The sequence below is a fragment of the Saccoglossus kowalevskii genome, chromosome 13 (assembly GCF_978046115.1).
Source record: "Saccoglossus kowalevskii chromosome 13, keSacKowa6.1, whole genome shotgun sequence".
NCBI lineage: Eukaryota > Metazoa > Hemichordata > Enteropneusta > Harrimaniidae > Saccoglossus > Saccoglossus kowalevskii.
The window spans coordinates 13,705,312-13,726,527 of NC_140653.1; the positions used below are offsets into that span (position 1 = coordinate 13,705,312).

General features: G+C 35.9%; 1 protein-coding gene across 1 annotated transcript; it reads left to right on the top strand.

The window, feature by feature from the left end:
• The first annotated feature begins 18,734 nt into the window (after positions 1-18,734).
• On the top strand, positions 18,735-20,730 carry LOC100367714 (somatostatin receptor type 3-like). Its single transcript, XM_002732750.3, has one exon. The coding sequence runs from the start codon at positions 19,208-19,210 to the stop codon at positions 20,264-20,266; it is 1,059 nt and encodes a 352-aa protein (XP_002732796.1). The 5' UTR covers positions 18,735-19,207; the 3' UTR covers positions 20,267-20,730.
• Positions 20,731-21,216: the final 486 nt, after the last annotated feature.

Below are 21,216 nucleotides of genomic sequence, written 5' to 3' on the forward strand. Positions count from 1 at the left end.
GTGACTACAAGTGTTTTCATCCTATACACTTTTCATAATTATGCAGATTAAACACTTTTAAAGTGTTTTAAAGTACGATAATAACTTATAACTACTTTTTAAACACTCAGTTTTACAATCAATGAAGTTAAAATTGAAAGTTCAGCCGACTGTTTTTTTATGTGTACCAGTACACGTAGACATGACATTCGTCATGTCTTCAAGCAATATCATTTCTGCCTTATGTCGAAACATGTCATGTACTGGGCAATCAACCTAACTCCTATGAAGAATACTGTCATTAAAACAAGCATTGCCAATGTAAAGACCACGTTGTGTCTGTAATGAGGTCTGGTTTCCAACAGTGAGTAATGAACTTGCTTTAGGGTAGGAGCTATTGGGGACTCAGTTAGATTGGGTTTCCATTGCAAACATGAATGGATGTGCCTGTATGGCCAATAATGGTACGTATGTGCCAGGTCTTCATGAATTATGTGTAGCTAAATATGTATGATGATTGTTACATAAAAGAAAACCGTCTTCGATATAAACGTCACGTGACTATTTTCTATTCCACTACATGTAAACGACACTGCATATATTACATACCGGTACAATCAGTGTAATAATGGCTGACAAGGACGCGCGGTGGCAAACACAGTGCTGGCTGTCACGTTGTACACATACACATATAGATGAATTGAAAAGCAGGATATTGCTAACTTTGAACTCTCTATAGATACGACATCTTGACTATGTTTTGTTAATGTTGTTTCAATACATTCGACAATCTGGCGTGTACATTTCAATTTAGGTAGTTCTGTTTGAAGTAAGAACTTTGTAGATTCCTAAATGTTATTTTTGTATGTTATCTATTTAGTTATCTATTAGACTTAAAAGCAGGATTAAACGACATGTTGGAAAAGAGTATGATGTAATTTGTTTCAGAGGCTTCAGACTATCATGGAGCCCACAATTTAGTGAAAACAAGTTGCCAATGTGACATAACCGTAACCACATTGGTTCCAAGAAATAAATTAGTTGTTTAATCGTAGGAACAGTGTTCCTGTATGCAAATGAATCAAATGCGCATGGTGATGCTAGTTTCTAAAATACATATGAAAAAATTCGTGACCGTGATTTCCAAAACTAGGGTTGTAATTGCTATACGTTTATCACCAAATATTAAAAATCTGATATCACGTTACTCATTGGTCATTCCCCATATATTAAATATTAATATACATCTGCCACCGTAACGCCACCGTAAGGTGCAGTGCGCCGAAATGTTGCGGTATTTCACGGGGTATTTTCATTCTACAATATTAGGAAATGCGAATTCCAAATATGGAATGTTTACTCGCGTAAGCGTCCTCTTATAATAACAACAAAGATGGCTGCGACCAGAGATTGACCCGATGTATATGATGTTTATAAGATGCAGAATAATAAGGTTATTACGAGAATACCTCAAAGTATGCACTCAGACAGTACGCTGCGCATCGGCCTCCGCTGCGCGTCAGTCGATACTCCAGCTGTATTGTCTTTGCATACTTTGAGGTATCCTCGTAATCACTTACCAGTCACTTTTATGACGTCAATGTTCTATCATAATATTCTATCTGGAAACAAAGAAGGAAGTAATTATTTAAACAGGGGGGAATTGAAATACTAATTAATAAAATCGGCATCAAATGGCGCAATCGATTGTCAATAACAATGGGTAATATTGAAACAACAAAGCACATTTTATCCAGTACGCACACTACTTGATTGCTGACATGGTGACCACTCGACTAGGTTGCCTTCTCGTCTAATCGGGGTCGAAGAATCAAGGTTAACCTAGGAGTTGATTATACAATCAAATGTGGGAAACAAAATGGAAGTTCGTCTAAATAGTAGTAAGGACATTTTTTTCTGCCTTTGGTAGTGAGTATCATATTATTAGTGAGTATCAAAACGATACTGATGATGACGTGACTTGGCGGTTAATGTCACTGTTTAAACAAAATGAAATTATTCCTATTCTCACGTGTGTTTTTTATTTATAAATCAATGCTGTTTTTGTTTTTGCCTTTTTTTCAGAATAATTTAAACCTACATGTTTCCTGCCATGTTAGATTGCCCTGATCGTTTGATTGCTCTTAGAATAATTCTCAAATTACTGGCCTCCCGTAGCATTGAAAAAAAAAACAATTGCGCAGACAGTACAGTTTACAATAGCCCGGTTACCTTTAATTATGTTGTGGCTTATTCGCCCCGCCCCCATTTTTGTTCTGAAACCCATCGATTTTGATCGTGCGGTCAATGAGTAACTGTGATGTTGATTGGTTGATACATATATCACACTCCTAATCTGAAGTATGTTAATTCCCTGGAGAGGGTTAGTGTACGTGACAGTAGTGACCCGTAGCAATATAAGCGTTTTCCCGAGGAAGTCGTGTACGAGAACTTAATCCAGAGAAGGTATGTCACGTGACTGAACTGATCCGTTGCTAAGCAAGAAAGATTTAATCTAGAAACAGCTTTATTTTGAGTTTGAGAAAATTACCCATGTAACTTTTCACATAACGATATCGTTTTAGCTATCTTCTACGGTTTTCGCCCTGCATGGTGACTGGAGGTAACGTTAACTAGGCAGCTCGATACACCTCGTGGCACCGAATGCGGCAACGCAAACGCACTCCAGAACAATGTATGGGTGAAAGTTATATATCAACTGATAGTTAATATATGTACATCGTTAATGAAACAGGGTAACGATAAAACTATGTACCCCGGTTACGCATGCACTGACATCCATTCCGCAATGGCGATCAGAATGAGACTGGTGGGTGCGATGATCAGGGACCGGGCAATGGGATGGCGTACGCACGACCTTGGACGCGTAATACAGTTTATTTCAATGCGACTGAACACCACATACATGTTACTCCGTCTACTTGCAATGATTCGTTTTTTATAGGATGTGAATGCTTTGTTGTAAATGAATTTCAACAAATATGTTTTAATTTAAACATATGCATTCCCCGGGAAAGAGACAGTATAACTGTTTGGTTCAATGTAGAAGGTTTTATTTCGCTCTACAGTGTTATCGACAACGATACAATATAATTAAAAACAATAAACTCCCCATCAACCCATAATGGACTCAAGCACATTTTGTGCTCCATATATAAAGCACAACATGTGATTTCGTCCCTCAAGCAATATATAAATCCCAATGGAATATTTAAGATTGGCGGCAACTATGCCTTTTGAAATATATCAAATAAGCAAGCAAACTAACATCTTGTTAGGCTACTCGGTTTATCACAATTATGCAAAATTAACAGATCAATTTTGATTTTACAGAATAGGCCTGCAAACCATAAATGTATTCTGCAAATGTATAAACCCATCATCGATTCATTGAGTGGTGTGTTAGAATGCACAGAAACAAATATTTAAATCGGAAAAATCAACCATATGTGACATGGTGAGACCATACATTGTATGACTTACCTTAATCACGTGCACAAATTAAATGTATTCATCCTCCAGCATCTCCTTGAAATCGGGGTAAGAATCTTATTTCAATACAGTTCACGATGACAGATTTAGCCTGCCAATTGAGGCAGTTGCTTTTCAATCACAAGGTGGCAGATTTTTTTGTTCATATAAAAGGTCCTTTCTGTTCATCATATATTGAAGGTGGCATAAATAGTGAATCTGAATGCCATTTGACAATTTAAAAAAACACTGATAAAACTTATAAACTATGACACACTTATATATGCATGCCTTTTATAAGTGTGGCGTCACTGTTACGTATGCGTTCTATAGAAGCATATGTGTTGGAATGAAGCTAGATAAAATGGATATGTTCAATATATGTTATTTTTCTGGTCAGTATGCAACCATAGAGCAAATTATCAATGCTTCACGAGTGTTTTGCCTAATGTGTGCTAATAGTGCTAGTATAAGTAATCGGAATTCCAATCAATGAGTTACAACAGAGACTGATTTCATGTAATATTCATTCCATTCATTTACAGCCATACTAATAGTGTCTTATCAAAATGTCTTATTGTACTGAGGTCATAAGGTTACCAGTTAATAGTTGTATAAACTTATATGATATATTACATTGACCGCACGCAAAGGGGAATCTCGTAAAATGGTGTTACATTAAAATAACTGTTACATGAAGTGCATCGTAAATGCCTTTCTGTCGAATTTATAGCATTGTAAAGGAATTCAGTGATGTATTTTACGATTATACAAAACGGGAATTTGCGTCTTTTAGTAACATTTTATTTATTTTGACGAGAACAAATATACCTGTGTATATTGGATTAATAATTCGTAATTATATATGAATAACCGTAGACCAATAAACTCAAGTCGCATGAGGAAAATTATAACTAAAATACATCAACAATATAGTACATAACATGGTCAAACTAGCGTAAGAATGGTGAATGGTATCAGGGTATGTGATGATGTCATATTTTTTGAAGAATGAGCATATATAAAAATGTAATGGGTTTCGTAACAAACCCGAGATGCACCTCAGGCAAATTGCATTAAGGTTATCTGTGTATTTAAAAATCAATTTCATTATAATCACCAATAGACCCTTTAAATACTATTTGTTTCTTATACAAACCTAGGTTTACTAGTTTGGACGAAAGAAGCAATGGCTCTTTAAAGACTCTATATAACGTATTACATTATGAAATGTATGGGAGATATTGCTGAAACATTTCTTCCTCGATGGAAACATTTATATACGTATGCCATGAATGGCTTGTTTGTAAATATTTTCGGTAAGCCCAAGTTCTTTGATATGCAACTCATAATAATATTTCTTAATAAAGACGTTAGAAGCCTTGTCGGTGGGAATAAAAACGTATGTATATCGCAGAGATCGGACGGGCACATGGGTGCTTTATTTCTGTGCACAGCCGTTAAGCGAAACTATAGCTACTGTGTGTATCGCATATTTATTGTGGTTAAAACTATCGAAATGTGATGGCTTTTGGCTACCACATGTAATGTATATGGCATACATGGAACCTGATCAATCTACGTTAATTGATTATACTGCATGGCGTGCAACATTTTTGAGGAATGTAATCGTGCTACTTACAAACGATCAACTTCCGGGCAGGTTGGAATTTTTTTGCGATTCACTAGTCATTCATACCATATGTAACGGTTCCCACCAAGGAAGATAGAAATGAGCTTTTAATAGACCACAGTAAGTCAGACATTATTCCTGTTAATAATATCTGTGTTGTCTACTGACAAATAGGGGCGACAGATTCGCTGTTATGTTTTTAGAAGTGTTATAAATACAATGTGAACGTTGCTAAATTTCAAAGAACGTTTTAGAAAAAAGTGTAGTGGTGAATTTGTTGATTTCTCCACTATCTTTGCATATACTGCATCATAAATACAAACTGTGGATTGTACCAATGTTTCGAGGACCGAAAGAAACAACGGGCTTGTAATAATTAATCTTAAATTCGGCTTCGTACAGACTGAATGGCAAATGAATATGGTTTCAACTTTACCATCCTCAATTTTCTTTACTGTGGCAGTAATATTACTAACATGTGGTATATATATGTTACCTTATGCTAGACAATGTAGTACCTATACAGCATTGTGCGCTGTTTTCTGTCTTACTAAAAATTATTCAAAGGTATTCTAGAGAACGATTTCAATAAAACCTTGAAAAGTTATAAATAATGAAAAATAATGATAAATGTAGTGTGCTTCTATGAATATATTTCAAACAATTATCTCTGAGGTCATCACTGCCTGGTGTAGACAATTTAATTGCGATTTGTCGTTGAATGCGGCCTATATCATATATGAAGCAGGGTGTGTTCTATTTTTTAAAACTCTCGTCATCACTTAAACTGATATTTCTTGAGACTTTTATTGATATTAATTTATGGAATGAATACATTTATTTATGGATATTCTATTCTATCCTTTTCTAACTCCATCTTAATTCGCACGGATTTCTAGCGCTAATAAATTGCTGTCAAAAAAGGCATGTATCGCCTTGGGCAGAGTCGATTCAGTCAGAAACAACAAAAACCCAGAATCACGAATCATATTGCTAACTCGACTGAGTAGATTTATTGGTACAGTCGCTGTAAGGTAGAATTGAATGGATATATTTTTCGAAAACTCGTGGTTTTTCGGAAACTCGTATACATATGGATTCGCTTAAATTACATTTCAGTACATTTCAGCGTGACCTTTCGCTAAGAACAGTGAAAGGCTGTTTTGACTTATGTTACATGTTGAATTTGCCTAACCCTGGTTTTCACGTATAACATGCGTTGAACATGCGAGGATGCATATTGAACTGTTAGTATAGTCTATATCATCGCCATGTATTGGAAATACAGAGATCGAGGGTTGAACATCGTTATTTGCATTAGGTTGATACTCTTTTCGAGTATCATGTTGTTGTTGAGAAATATGTCTGAGTGCATAGTTTGCGGTACCTTCGTAGTAAACATAATATTGTTTGTCGCGATTACGAGATTTCACTAAAAATAACACTATCCAATAAAATAAAATAAAAATAAAATTCGCATTTTCTAAAGCAGTCATCCCGTACGTAACCGCATAATTGCGATAGATTGTAACTTATGTGGATACCGTGACACATGTATAGTAACAGGAGCGGGGATACGTTTGGAAACAAATTCAGATGTGGCGTTTTACTGAAGAGTGATTATTGTTTTCGATGCGAGATTTATAATAATGCAAAATAGTGCAAGAGTTTTGTGTATGGATTACTGAATGCACCATATATATATATATATACCAAGTAATGCACAAATTATATAATATTTTGATCTTGGGAGCTGAGTAATAAACAGTATCGAATTACATAATCTTCACATTAGGATGTTCACTGGAAGAGCCTGATGCACCATGATAGCAGCGATACCAGTAGGATAGCTTTATTTAAATAACACTTTAACGTGGCATGTATACATGTTTCAATTGTTCATGTTTCATTTCCTGGGGTATACAAACATATGTGCTCACGCACCCAAGTCAGTGTTTGCGTTTCATTTGAAGTGGCTGACAATAAAGTAAATGTAATGGTTTCATCCATGGTGAACTATATGTCATCTAACAGATGTTTCACCCTCGGCACAGAATTTGATGAAATGGTTAAGTGCTCATAAACCTCAACAGACGGATTAATAACAGACGGGACATTGGAAACTCGAGCATGACATTCTCTGCTGACTACATTAGTAATTCCATCTATAGAATTCAAAATTCAAAGCCTATCATAACACACACGTGGTGAAAAACCAGTTAAAATTTTATCTGTAAGTGAGGGAGTGACATTTGAAAAATAACTGCCTTGTTTGCGGGGGAAACCTTGGTCTAGAGATTACCATTGCAACCATCGATGCAGTACAATACGTATTTCATAAACATGGTGTATATAACTCATATATCAAAATATATGTTTGTTCAGGATGTTTTTATGTTGCTATTTCGGGCCATTATTCTTCATCAAATTATTGCTCCAGGTAGGAAAAGAACATGTTTAATGATAAGGTTATCACGAGAATAACACAAAGTATGCTCTCAGGCGGTACGGGAACGCTACGTTTCGCGTCGGTCGATACGATCGCCGTGACTATTTCGTACATACTTTGTGGTATTCCCGTGACAGGCTTATCATTACAAATTTTCCTTTCCTGCTCGAAGCAATAATTTGATGAGAAATAACTCGAAATGGCAAAATAAAAATGTTCTGTGTTGTGGGAATTTTTTGCTTTCAGTGACCAGATTCTATTCTGTGACGGGCTATGACGTAAACGTGACGCACATTTCCAAAATAAAATATTCTAACACGCACATAACACTTTCGAACACGTTTGTATAGCGTTTCACCGACGGATGAAATCTAATGTTTTCGATTTCAGATGTATAATTAATCCTATTATCATATGAACAACTGTGATATTCACCGTTATCTTTTTGAGCGGGAGATTTATCATACGACATTCACACGTCACAGGTGTTATTTTTTTATGCGGGTCAAACATTACCACTTCTGAGAAGGCTTTCTATTTCTGCAGCCGTACGTAGTAATCATTATTGAAAACAAAGATAAATACCCAACTCGCGATATCCCATTCAGCTAAAACCATAATTGCTAAAACTACGGCTAATATTTGCTAGTTTATACACATTTTGACTCAGTAACTCTCAATTTTCCCCGCCGCTGCTGCAGAGCTCGTTGATCTCTGCTCTACGTTTTCACGCTCGTTCGACTCTCGTGGTCTGTTTCATGTTATCGTGCTGGCGCAGTTGCACATGTGATATTTATGTCATTCTTGACGAATACCGGTGATAATTGCAGAGGCAGTACGGATATTTTTTCTTGAGATACACACTCAGAACAACACATTTCAGCACTGCTTCTTGAAATATCACATGTCATCCTATTAGTCGCCGCGAATAACCATTGAATACCATACATACTGTGAAATCTGATATCGTATTCGACAGATTATTATTGTGCTGTCTGAACTATTTTTTACTACTCGCTTTAACAACTCAATCACTGAGGTTTTGTCAATTCAAACCTGATATCGACGAGAGGGCAGAATTATTTTTGCTTGTTTGAGACAAATGTGTTAATATATAAGGGATGAATTAATGAGTAGAGCCTTTGCAACCGTAGCACCATGCTTCCTTCCCAGTTTGACTACAGAATTTTCAGACTACGATTTCAAACGCCGGATTAGATAATCATACTCCGTTTATCCGCTGGGCATGTGTCCCGCTTTCATTTTAATGATATATATTTTTTTAATCTATCTGTGTACCACAATTTTTAAACTTTTTTCTCATTTTGGACGATTTAGACAATATTCGGAATTTTTCGATTCGATGATTTTGGGATTCAATGTTTTTATATTCACCATAGCGTTATATATAATTAGTGGTCATTTCCAACAATCAAAGCTCATTGATGCTGCTCATTAACAGATTAATATGCATGACTATTAACTCCCAAAGGTAAATGTTCTACCACTTGATATTAGAGTTTAAAGGGCAGAACTTTGAAGCGGGGGGGGGGGGAGTCGTCATGCGCATGCGTCAGGTGGTCATAGAGTGCCATTGTTTAAAAACAAGCGCCTACCCATGAGCCTTTGCAGCTGTAGCGTGTGTTGTTGTCGTCGCCTGGGACTCAATTCGCGTGCATGCGCATGTTACGACCCCCTGATTTAAATCGGGTGTGTAAAGGTGATTGTAAATATGATATTTTAGATATTATTGTTTTGCTGGTTTTGCGATTACCATTCATTTACTTCATGTACTGTGAGCTATATGAACACATTAGTATGAAACAGTAAAATATTATATTCAGTGTTCTCCCCAGACTTCATGTCAAGCATCACGGCCAATTTGCATAACAATGCATCTTATTTGCATAATTTTTATTTGCATAATAATCAGTTTTTCCCAACAAATATTGTCAATCTACAATTAATTAAAGACAAGATATTTTTATATCTGATAAATTTTATATCATTTTACTGCATTGTATTTTTTGTTTTTGTATCAAGTCAAATAAAGTTTGAAATGGAACATCATAAAAAGGAAAAAAAAAATTGAAAAACTTGTGTTATAGCCAGTCAGTGAATATACTGTTATCCATGGATGTAACTGGTTCATCATTGCGTATAAGTTTTAGTGCCCATGTCACTGTCGGTTCATATAAACGTCGGGGAAAACATTTTTTGGTTAAATATATAAAGTCGGCAAGATATCGAAATATGTTGAAATTAATAAATCAATAATTAAAAAAAAATTCTACAATGGCAGTTCGGCGATTTTTCATTGCAATATACCTTGTGAGTACAACCATGGAACTATAAACCCCAGGAAGAACAACCACTTTGTTTCCTTTGAACTATGATAGTTGCCGCGATGTCGAATGTTTATTTTGACTGTTTATTTCGTCGCATTAAAAAATAAGCCGATTTACGCAAATGAACGTTTATCTCCGATTATCGGTCATTTTCGGAGTCAATTGAGCGACTTCGGGAGATCACGTGATCGAGTTGTTTCGGTTACAGCATAAAAAAACAATGGCGCAAGACAAAAACACTGATAAATGAGCGACATTCAACGGGGGAAAAAAACACATTGCCACTTCTGGCGATCGAAGGGAAACACGGAATAAGTCGGGATATCTCGACAACAAACAGCATACCAAACCCCATGTTTCGCAAACTTTCGCAACCTTATTTTTTCGAGGGTTGAAAAAAACAAGAAGTAATCTAAAAACGACATTGAAAATTATGAAAACTCGCTAAAACTCCGACCCGTTGCATGATTTTCGGTACACTGAATTATCACGAAACATAGCTGGCATTTCGAATAAACGTTTTGGTTGTTATTTGTCATAAGCTTAGTGCCCTAGCCTAAACTAGCGTGGTAAATTCTATGGAACTTAATTTCTTCGAATATTTGCACAGTGAAATTAGATTGATATGAGTGATGATGTTAATATGATGAACAGCGACTACCGTTGGTCGGATCAAGTGAGAAATGGAAGGGTACGAATATTGATGGTCATGTTTATACTGTACACGTGCAACTATTATTTAAATGTTAGAGTGTGGAATAAATGAAATTTACGGTAACATTTGGGTGCCTATGTATTTACGAAACGTTTATTTGAAGTACAGTAATGCATGTGAGGACACGGTATTCCAACATCAATTGAACATATGTTACTCGTGTTGTGGGTGATTCAAACATTGTTTCCATCCATTGTGTGGTGTCCTAAGCCCTGTTGATCGTTGCAAATCCCCGCAAGATTATTTCTACAAACAATATTTACCAATGCTTTTCATGAAATGTAATGTGTTCATACTTGACAATGCCCAAATTTGATATGCATAACAAACAGCTACACTGTGCTCTTTTCTAGTTGTGTAAAACTCATTCGTCTGCTCACTCAACTGTGCCACAGCGGTGTGCGCGCATTATATGAGTTGGATTTGTGTGGGATTTCAATTTTCTCTTAACACGTCTAAAATGGTCAAACGGGTCAACACAAATCACTTTAATGGCTGGATATTATTCATTACTTGAAATGTCGTCGACAAAGCGCATGACTGATGCTAACAGAAACACACACGTCACATTTGGCGGCGGCATCACAGTAATTATAAAAATGCACTGACTCAGTTTCGCTGGTTCCACGTAAGCAGTAATGGGTATCCCTGTATTTGTTTAATACACCAAACCCCGCATCCCGGTTTTAAAAACAATATTATTGTGTTGTGGCACGTTTTGTGTTTATTAGTTTTGTCATAAGCGACAATATATTTTAGCCTAGATTATAATACTCAATTTTGCATTCATATTTGAAGTAGTGTACCACATATATTTAACACAGGCAAAATACATCATATAACAGCCAGGAGGAATATTCCTTCGTTTGAATGTGCTTTCAACAGCAGGAGTTATGCCTTTGCTATTCAACAACAAAGTAAAATGTCTGCTTTGGATTTCCGTAGCCCTTAACCCATGACATTTTCTTCTTTCTGTTTCAATGAGCCTTTTTTCTGTCATACTAATGAGGAAATGTCTACAGTTATATATTGCTGGAGGACGTTTTTTGAGTGTACTACCTTTCCATATTATTCTTGTTTTACTCTGTACTCCAGCTGAGTTGAGCAGCTGTTCCCTCTGTCGCACAACACTACAAAATTAGATGTATTGGTTTGCAGAACGTCGACAGAAAATAATAATTTGTTGTCATCCGTTACTTTTGAACATGATGAGATTGTTCAGAATACTGCACATTACCGTTATGCAAAATATTCAGATTAGACTCTAAAAAACGACAGATTAGATATTAGCAGCATTATTTTTAAAAAAAACTCTGATTTGTTCCAAATAGAAATAGGAAAAGATTGTCAATATTAAATCTGATATAGATCATTTTAAAATAAATATAATAAATTTTAAAGCAAATATTATCCGTGGCATGCAAATACTGATACTGAATTTACGTATATATAAGTGTGCGGTGAATATAGAGATCCAGTGATACTATTATTCGGATGGCACCGCAATCACATTATTCATCTATTTTGATAACACCTATAATATAGATATATCTATACACTGACACAATATATATCGCTTCTGGCAATCACTGTGTGGACCTAAATCCGCGCAGTTCGACGAGCACCACTAACAATAACAAAGCGAATAACAAACGCATCGGTAAATGAATTATGCTCAAGTCCCATACTTACACCGTTAATACTTTTTCGGCATTCTGGTAATATAGCTATAGTATTATAATGTTTTTCTTGAATGTATATTTGTTTAGGCTTACACGTGGCTTGAGATCAACTGGGGATTGCTGATTGCTTTGTGCTTATACCATAGTTTCAGATTTAATTATATGAATTTCATATCGTATACATCCCGTGAATTCTTTTTGTAAAAGTTCAAACTAATATCTGGCTTCGCTCTTCAATTTTAACACAGGACCTGAAAATACAATAGAAAAAAACTATTCGTAAAAATATTGGAAAAATGAGTAAGATATTTTATTAGCCAGATGTCAAACAACGAAAAGCATACACATTTTACCAGTTAATAAGCTTACCCAATATACCTACACGTGCAGAGAGGAAGTTCGAAAAGTAATGTAACAAATTTACATATTTCTCAATAAATTAAATTTAAATTAATTTATTTGAAATTAATGATTTCCAGTTTTATATTCATATATTCCACACTGGTTACAATGGGAACTATGAATTAGTAAATTTCACGCTGTACTCCAATACTTGTTTTCAACGTCCGTACACGACGTAAGACATAAGCCGTCACGCAATGAACAAAAGATACAATGGCCGTATTTAATTTTTACCCGTGGGCATATGATCCAGTTGAAATGTTTTCGTTAGGTGGCATTCATTAACATAGATGGTTTCTACAATATGAGTTGGACAAGTGTCAGTTTATGATTATCACAGCGGAAAGAATATTATTCTTGCAGCTGCGCACTTTGACTGCCCTGACATGAGGTTCGAGAGTCTTGTTATCCTTGTATTTCAAAATTAGTATAGAAATTTGTCTTTTAACGCGCCAGGATGTCTTCGTGTTACACAGTACGAAGCCTTATGTTTTATTCAAGTAATTTTTTTTCTTTCAGTGAATGTAATTTAATTTTTTCACCGGGTCTAAAAATAGCATAGGGACACAGTGGTCAGTAGTCTCCCCGAAGTGATACAAGTAACATGATTTTGTAGGTAATGTGTTTTTCATAGCAACGCGATATTCACTTCGAACTACCGATATGTGTCACAGAATCACAAAAACGATGTGCAATAGCTCAATATGCATTTAAATTATAATAATTATCTGTTCAGCTTTACGTGTTTTACCTTTTGTACTGTTAAGATTTAGAAAAATTAGGCTCTATTCAAAATAAATCGGCATACTAGGTATTTAATTCAGTATTGAAATAAATATGGCGTCGTATGCGTTATATATAGTTGTGCATTTTTTACAGGAACGTACAGTTTGCCAGCCTAAAGTATGTCGTCGCCCAGTTGGCGTTTTAAAATTAGGTTCAACGAGAATAATAGACTGGGCACTCATAATACGGTAGCAATATATATATTTATCGTGTGGGTCATAACGGAGTAGCAACACTTATATGTTACAATATGATTTACGTGTTATGTTATGTGGGCAGCTTTGTAAGTGACCTCTCATGCTGCGACAGAAATGAGCTAAATGGACTGTTCTGTTTACTGTACGTAATATATACCATATGATATAGATTCCTCATGGTTCACAAACCTCGGGATTATATATGACTGAACAATGAAATTGAATTCGCTGCCAGTAAACTTGATAAAAAGTTGACGTTGCTATGGTGGTATTTAAAAGTAGAGTGTTTATTTGCGGTGGGGTTTTAGGCCATTCAGAGGAATCCAAGCTGGAATAACTTTTGAATAGCATCAAATATAAAGTGACGTAACACAATAGCTTAGCCAGACTAGTCGTAATTGTTTTCGCAGCATGCCGTCGATAAAATACACTAAAACAGCACCACGTCGACACGACGTCGTTCATTTTAAATCTATATTTGGAATGTATTTTATGTTATGTAAATATACACTCAGGTAATTAACGTTGCGTGGCCGGGCAGTCCGGTCTACTTTGGGTGAAACTGGAGTAGGATGACTGAGAATTGATACAGGTGGTATCAAAACAGATAGTATTACCGGGCATTAGTTATATTTATACATATTGTTACATTTCCATGTTCTGTGTGTCAAGCAGGTCCTCGTGAATTTCCAGAAATGAATGAAACTCAAATTGATAACATTATAACTGTTGTTGTAAATGAAGATCTTATGGCTCTGTATACATGTAGCGATAAAGAAGAAAGCATTAATCTTGTTTTCGTCAGGAATGTATGAGATATATACTAATTCCAAATATTTTTTCTTGATTTCCCACAGCAGCGTGGACGAATGAATTAAAACAAAACACGGAGACATGTGAGCTTGGTAGCAAAATCGCACATTGGTTTACTTACATATATGATGAGGAATTTACCACTAATTTCCCAGAGTGTGGGAAAGTAGTTTACCACTGTGTGTCTCAAACAGATTCACATCGAACGGCGGATTATGTGTCTGTATGGTGTAAGTAACCAATAAAACAAACCGTCTTATTTATGACGTCATCACGAGAACAGTGTATTGTTTATATTACGTTATTATAACTTATAAAATAATACAGCATCACCAATGCAAATAATGGTAAATTGGTGACGTAAAACAGCAGTTGCCATGGTGACTGTATAGCAATACGAGCCAATTGACAGAGATGTATGAACGGTTATTTCACGTGCGTTTGTGTCAGTTTTGAACTACCTTACACCTCCATGACAACTTCATTTTTTGTGTATATAAAGGCATATACGTAGTGTAATAAATAAGTGAAACATTTTATTATTTCATATCAAGGACAGAATAGACTCTTATTATACACAAATAATATTTGATATTATCGAACATCGTATTGTTTTACCCTAATATTATGACCCACAGTTATATCTTCCGTACAATGACCAGAAAAATGAGAAGTTCCATCGCAACATCAAATATAATTCGCTCGTCGATGAGAACTATCTTGGGATCAATAATACTCGTTATATTTTCGTATCATTCTGTTGAAAAAACCAAGTGTATTATGATGCTAGCTTAATATATTTGTAAACACAGTACAGTATCATTCAGCGCAATCCCATTTAGCGTGAACTTTAGTTTGAGACGAGTATGGGGTCCAATAAGAGCGTTCAATGACATATTCAGTTCTTTTAAAAACCTGTTATATTTATCATGTGATAGAAATCATATAGAAAGGGTTATTTCAATATCTCATCATCAAATAGGCCTCGGTAACCTACAGCAAACAACGCAAACCTCCCTATATGAACTTGGCTAGTGATCTCGTTTCACTTATCTGTTTACCCGTGCACTATATGTACCAATTTCATGTTATTTTTTGTTGATAGAGTTGAGCAGCTGATAAAGAGGTCATTCGCGACTAAAACGGAGATAACGAAAGATAAAGCTCGAGGTACTATATGACATTTGTTTGCGCTCTGAACATAAAAGATGTCAATAATTCTGCTCCGGAAAAATGACGATTTATCTCGTTGATAATCGCTGAAAAAATTACGTTTTTAGGAAATGAAACTGCTCAGACAAATAAAGCAAATATGTTTGAGTCGTACATATAAAACAACTGTAATTTGAAGAAACAGCTTTTTATTAATAAATGTAAATATATAGTATATACTCCCGTTCTTTGCTATGTTTTACTACAACGCTACATATTCAATGAACGCATCTTATACAACTTATATATGAAATCATTCTCATCAATTTCCACACAAATCCGAAAAAAAAAACTGAACTATTTTTCTTCTTCTGTGTATTTAGCTTATTGATTTTGATTCGGGATATAGTATGCTTGAAGAAAGCCGATGGATGAAAAATAAGGACGGAAATTGACAAGTCTGTTCGGAAGCAAGTTAGCCCATCAATGTTTTGCCCGTACCATACATACACAATTCGCATTCATTTTTAAATCTGCATGGGGCCTTTTACAACTCAGGTACGCAACAAATGTACAGAAATGTCATCAATAGTTTATATATAAAAAAATAGAATTTTAGCAGAAAGTATTATATTTAGTTGCATATATGAATTGACAATTAGTATGTATAAATCGTATAAATGTTCACAAAATTGAGTTACTCGACATTTTTTAGTTTCCCTGGCAGTATTGGCTGATATGTTCTAGTTTACAATAAGATACTATACTCCATACGGAGTATACCTATTTAATGCACTATCCTTTTCTAAGTACTCCCATTAGAATCAACCTCACATCACACTGTCAATTAGGAGGTAAATGTAGCGTAGTTTTAACACTGTCGATTACGTGACTGTTTCGAGTGTTTCGTAACAGGCATGACAGGCAACATCGTGAAGTCGGTGAATATGTCTACAAACAGACAATGATCATTTAAATGATTTCCTCGTCAATCTGTCAATATATAACTTCATACGGATATATAAAATAAATGTTCCTATAATGCCACTCACCCATGCACAACACATATATAATATAATATAATATAATATAATATAATATAATATAATATAATATAATATAATATAATATAATATAATATAATATATAATGTCATTGCAAGACAGGCTAATTTATGCAATCTTGGCCTCCTAGTTATATGTTCAAGCTCTAATTTAATTGTTATTCTTTTTTATTTGTATTCTATTCTATATTTTTTTATGTGTTTTTTAAATGTTTTTACATGTTTAATGTACATGTTCTATTTCATTTTTATTTATATGTTATGTGTTTTGGGTATTTTATTATTTGTAGTTTTTACAGTTTGTTGTCTTTTTCTTTTTTAATTGTTCTGGGTGACCACATGGCAGGCACCGACCCTCATCATTTAGATTGACTTGCATTTCGATGTCGGGAACTATTCGAAGACACAGTTATAGATATATTATTGTAGTTCAGCGCCTAGATATTTGTTTACGTTTGCACACATCGTTACCAGACGGCAGCGTGTTTGTGTATTGCATATGTCCTTGAAAATAACTCACGTCATTATGTATAAACCACAACGCTGTCGCTACCGGCGCCCGCGATAATATATACTAACAGTGAAGAGAAGGGCAGCTATGTAGATGTGTCTGTAACTTCCCATGACGTATCATAGACGCATTTAGCTCTATAAAAGTCCTCGAAATAATCAAATAAACGTACATCCATGTTTTACCGAATTCACAGTCAGACTGTCGCCCATTTGGCAAGATAGTCGTAAATATGAATTTCCCAATTTCCGAATTGTGAAAGAATTAACGCACAGACGTGTCAAAGTTCCAGGCGTCATTGCTATTTTATTGCTAGTTAGAGCACTTTCTCTCGTTAGACCCAATTTCTTGACTCGCACCGTATGTGTAATGTGTGAATAAGTACATTATGGCTATGCTGTACTCTTAGATATTCACTGTTTCCCAACGAGCAAAGATTAATCATGTTTAAGTACGTTAACAGAATTAAAGTTATTTTGTTCACGATAGTATTATATTATTTTTATTTTTTTCAGTATGCCGCGTATAGTGTAAATCTATGGCATGGCACGTGGAGTTAGGGGAAGCATAGCCTGGATTCCGTCAGTAGATTAGACAATATGATAAATTTTCAAAGCATACGTAAAAAGAACAAAACATTATGAAAAGCGCCAGATGGTACTAACGACTGATAAACCTGCAAAAATTATCTCAACCCAGTTTTGATACTAAAAACCCATATTTTCATTACTTTAAAATCAATCAATACTCAATAATCAATTTTATTTTAAATTCCGATAGTTAGTAATTCAAATTCACTACATTTTGTGTAAATGTACATCCCACTGATTATCTTTCTAGTATATTGTATTGCAAATTAAAGGGGAATTCTCTCAAAATCACAATTGTGTAATTTATTTCGAATTTTCTCATGCATTATGCGATTGCGCCCACCAGTGTATTAAATTGTCTCATTAATCCTACTCAACAGCAGATATAATACGAAGACGACTTCAATTTCATGTCTTCAGGCTATTTGCGTAATGCAGATCGTAATCGTTTCACCTAATATATATGGAGGAATGCTTTCTGAATACACATCTGCAATTCCGCGAACAATTCAAATTGCTTTATTCACCAGTACAACGTTCTAACGTAGATTTAAAATATTGGATATAATAAAACAGAACGACGGTTAGTCAGATATCAATTCATTTATTCCGCGTCAAAGTTGGAAACGGTGCTACTTGTAGTAACATCCATATAAATAACGTCATATCGGAGTCTGGAAGTAACTGTGCACACGAAATGTTCAAAGCAAATTTTGAGCCCACGCATCTGAGCATCTTCCGAGTTGATTGAATATTAAATTAATGGAATGCGCCTTGCAATGAAAGGTGACAAATGAACAACGTTATTTGCCTTGAATCTTGCAGGCTAAACGAGTGCTGTAGTGCTGTGTTTTTAGTACGCCGACTATGGACTTTCCAGAGAGAGTCGATCTATCCCATCATGCCACGTTGAGTGAATAGGCCATGTGTTGAGCATCACCGGTGTTCAGTCAGTCACAGCGCTGGCTTCGAGGCGGACAGCCAAACCCGTAGCTCGGACTAATTAGTTTTGTCAGTACACAGTGAGACGACTTGTATGAGCGCTGAAAATCGTCAACTACAGAAGAACTAAACAGAGAGCCGTGCATGGTAGAAGTCACAGCGTACACGGACGACTGACTCGTTGCGATAGTGATATGGAGATCCAGTTAATGCCCGTCCACTGCAGCACGTATGTTAAATGAATGCTTATTTTGGTCTGTATATATACACACGAATTACCATCTTTAATCTGTTAGCTGTCAGTGCGGAGGGAGGAGTTGATTATTTTATTGGTATATAAGTATCTGTGGACTGGATAGAAAAAAACACCGGCATACTGTAACAGACTGTGTTAGTAGCTGCGCTTGTCCACGATTGCTAAGTCGTTGTAATCACATATACATACCCATCACCATGACACTGAATACAACATTGTTGTTATTCTTTGATGACCAAATCGTGTCTAATACGACGGCCAACATCAGTAGTCCTCCAGCTTTACTCCCAATCTGGGTAACGAGCGTTGTGCTGCCCGCTTTCTTCGGAGTCGTGTGCGTGTCGGGACTCATCGGCAACGGTTTGGCTCTCATTGTATTTCTCCGATTTTCCAATACAAAAAAAGTACCTAATGTATACATTTTGAACCTGGCATCAGCTGATCTCTTGTTTATGTTTGGTATCCCATTCCTGACGTACCAGTACGCTGCTCAACAATGGATATTCGGGGAATTGATGTGTAAAATCATATTTGCTATCGACGGAATGAATATGTACACCGGCATTTTCACGCTTACCGCCATGAGCGTAGATCGCTATTTGGCCATCGTGCATGCAGTTTGGTCAATGCGACACCGTACACTCAACACAGCACGAGCTATATGTTTAATATTATGGCTTCTATCAACAGTCGTGACAATTCCTCTGTGGATATACTCTAAGACAATCGAAGACAATGGCAGAGTACTGTGCGACGTGTCCTGGCCGGATGGCAATATAATGGAAAACCTGTTTATTCTCTACAGCTTTGTAGTCAGTTTTCTCTTACCACTAATTATTATTTCGGCGTGTTACATAGGCATTATGACGTCTCTTGCCAAGGGCTCAATGGGACAAAAGAAAAGACGAAAATCTAAGTTAGGTAGAGTCGGGGTGATGGTATTGTTAGCTGTAGCATTATTCATTGTATGTTGGTTACCTTTTTGGACTGTGCAGCTGGTTATGCTTACGCTCAATGAAAAAAGGCCATCCCGCTCGCTGGCCATCGCCTACTACACCAGTCTGTGTATGAGTTACGCCAACAGTAGCCTGAACCCTGTCGTGTACACGTTTTCACGCAAGAACTTTCGTCAGGACCTAACGCGAACACTTTTCAGCTCAAAGCCGAGTTACAAAATCACCGACAACAAACGAAACGCCACACTTTATACTCACGATAAATGCGAGAGGACAATTGGAAACTCAAACGACCTTTAATATTTCATTTATAAGTATAGATTACGGGAACTAAAGAGCGTTGTGCGTTTTAAATCTTCGTCATTTGACTTATTTCCATTCGATGTATTTAGAAATCGCTATTCTGACAATGCTCTGCAATTAGGTGATATTGGTCATTGCTTCCTTAATTAGTATTTTCTCTTTTACTGCATGTATTTATTATATGTATACGTACGTTACAGGCGAGGTTTACTTATTATAATAGTAATTGCACATCCACTCACAGTGTGTGTAGATAGGTAGATAGGTAGATAGATAGATATATTAAATATACATTGCGATGTAGTAGGGAAAATTAACAGAAAAACCTGTCGCCTAGCAACCGGGTCAGCAAATCAAATACCTCCGTATAAGCGGTGTAGATACGGTTTTGGCAAATGTTATGTCACTTATTATCACCTCTGCTAATCTAATAAAATGACACATTTGAACATGTCTCTAAATTACTACGTGTTGTCAATATTATGTCGCGGAGAGCGCACTGGTCTAAAATTGGGTCGCCTTATCAAGTTCACATTCAGCTTACATGTTATAAAATAATACAATAACCAGAGACGGCGTGCTGAGCCCATCTTTGTCAGGTTTCGACAATGATATAGAATTGCACACGGTGAATACTGCAGTTTGTATGTTATAGTTCAAGAGATATCAGCTGAATGCAATTGCTTGGTTCACCGAGAGCTCAATATTTACGATTTCTTCATTTCAAAATAATTATTCTGTAAGATACACTGCAAATAATGTATGTAGGTAGTAGGATTCAAGTTGCTGTGCACATGTGTATACATGAGCGATGAGAAATTGAGCTATAATACGCATTTTTTTCGCCATTATTACCGTTTGAACGACTTCTAAATTGGGTATTCACGCTATATGAGGCTAGCGTAGATTCACCGTGCAAATGATGGTACGCCTGTAATGTCGTTTCT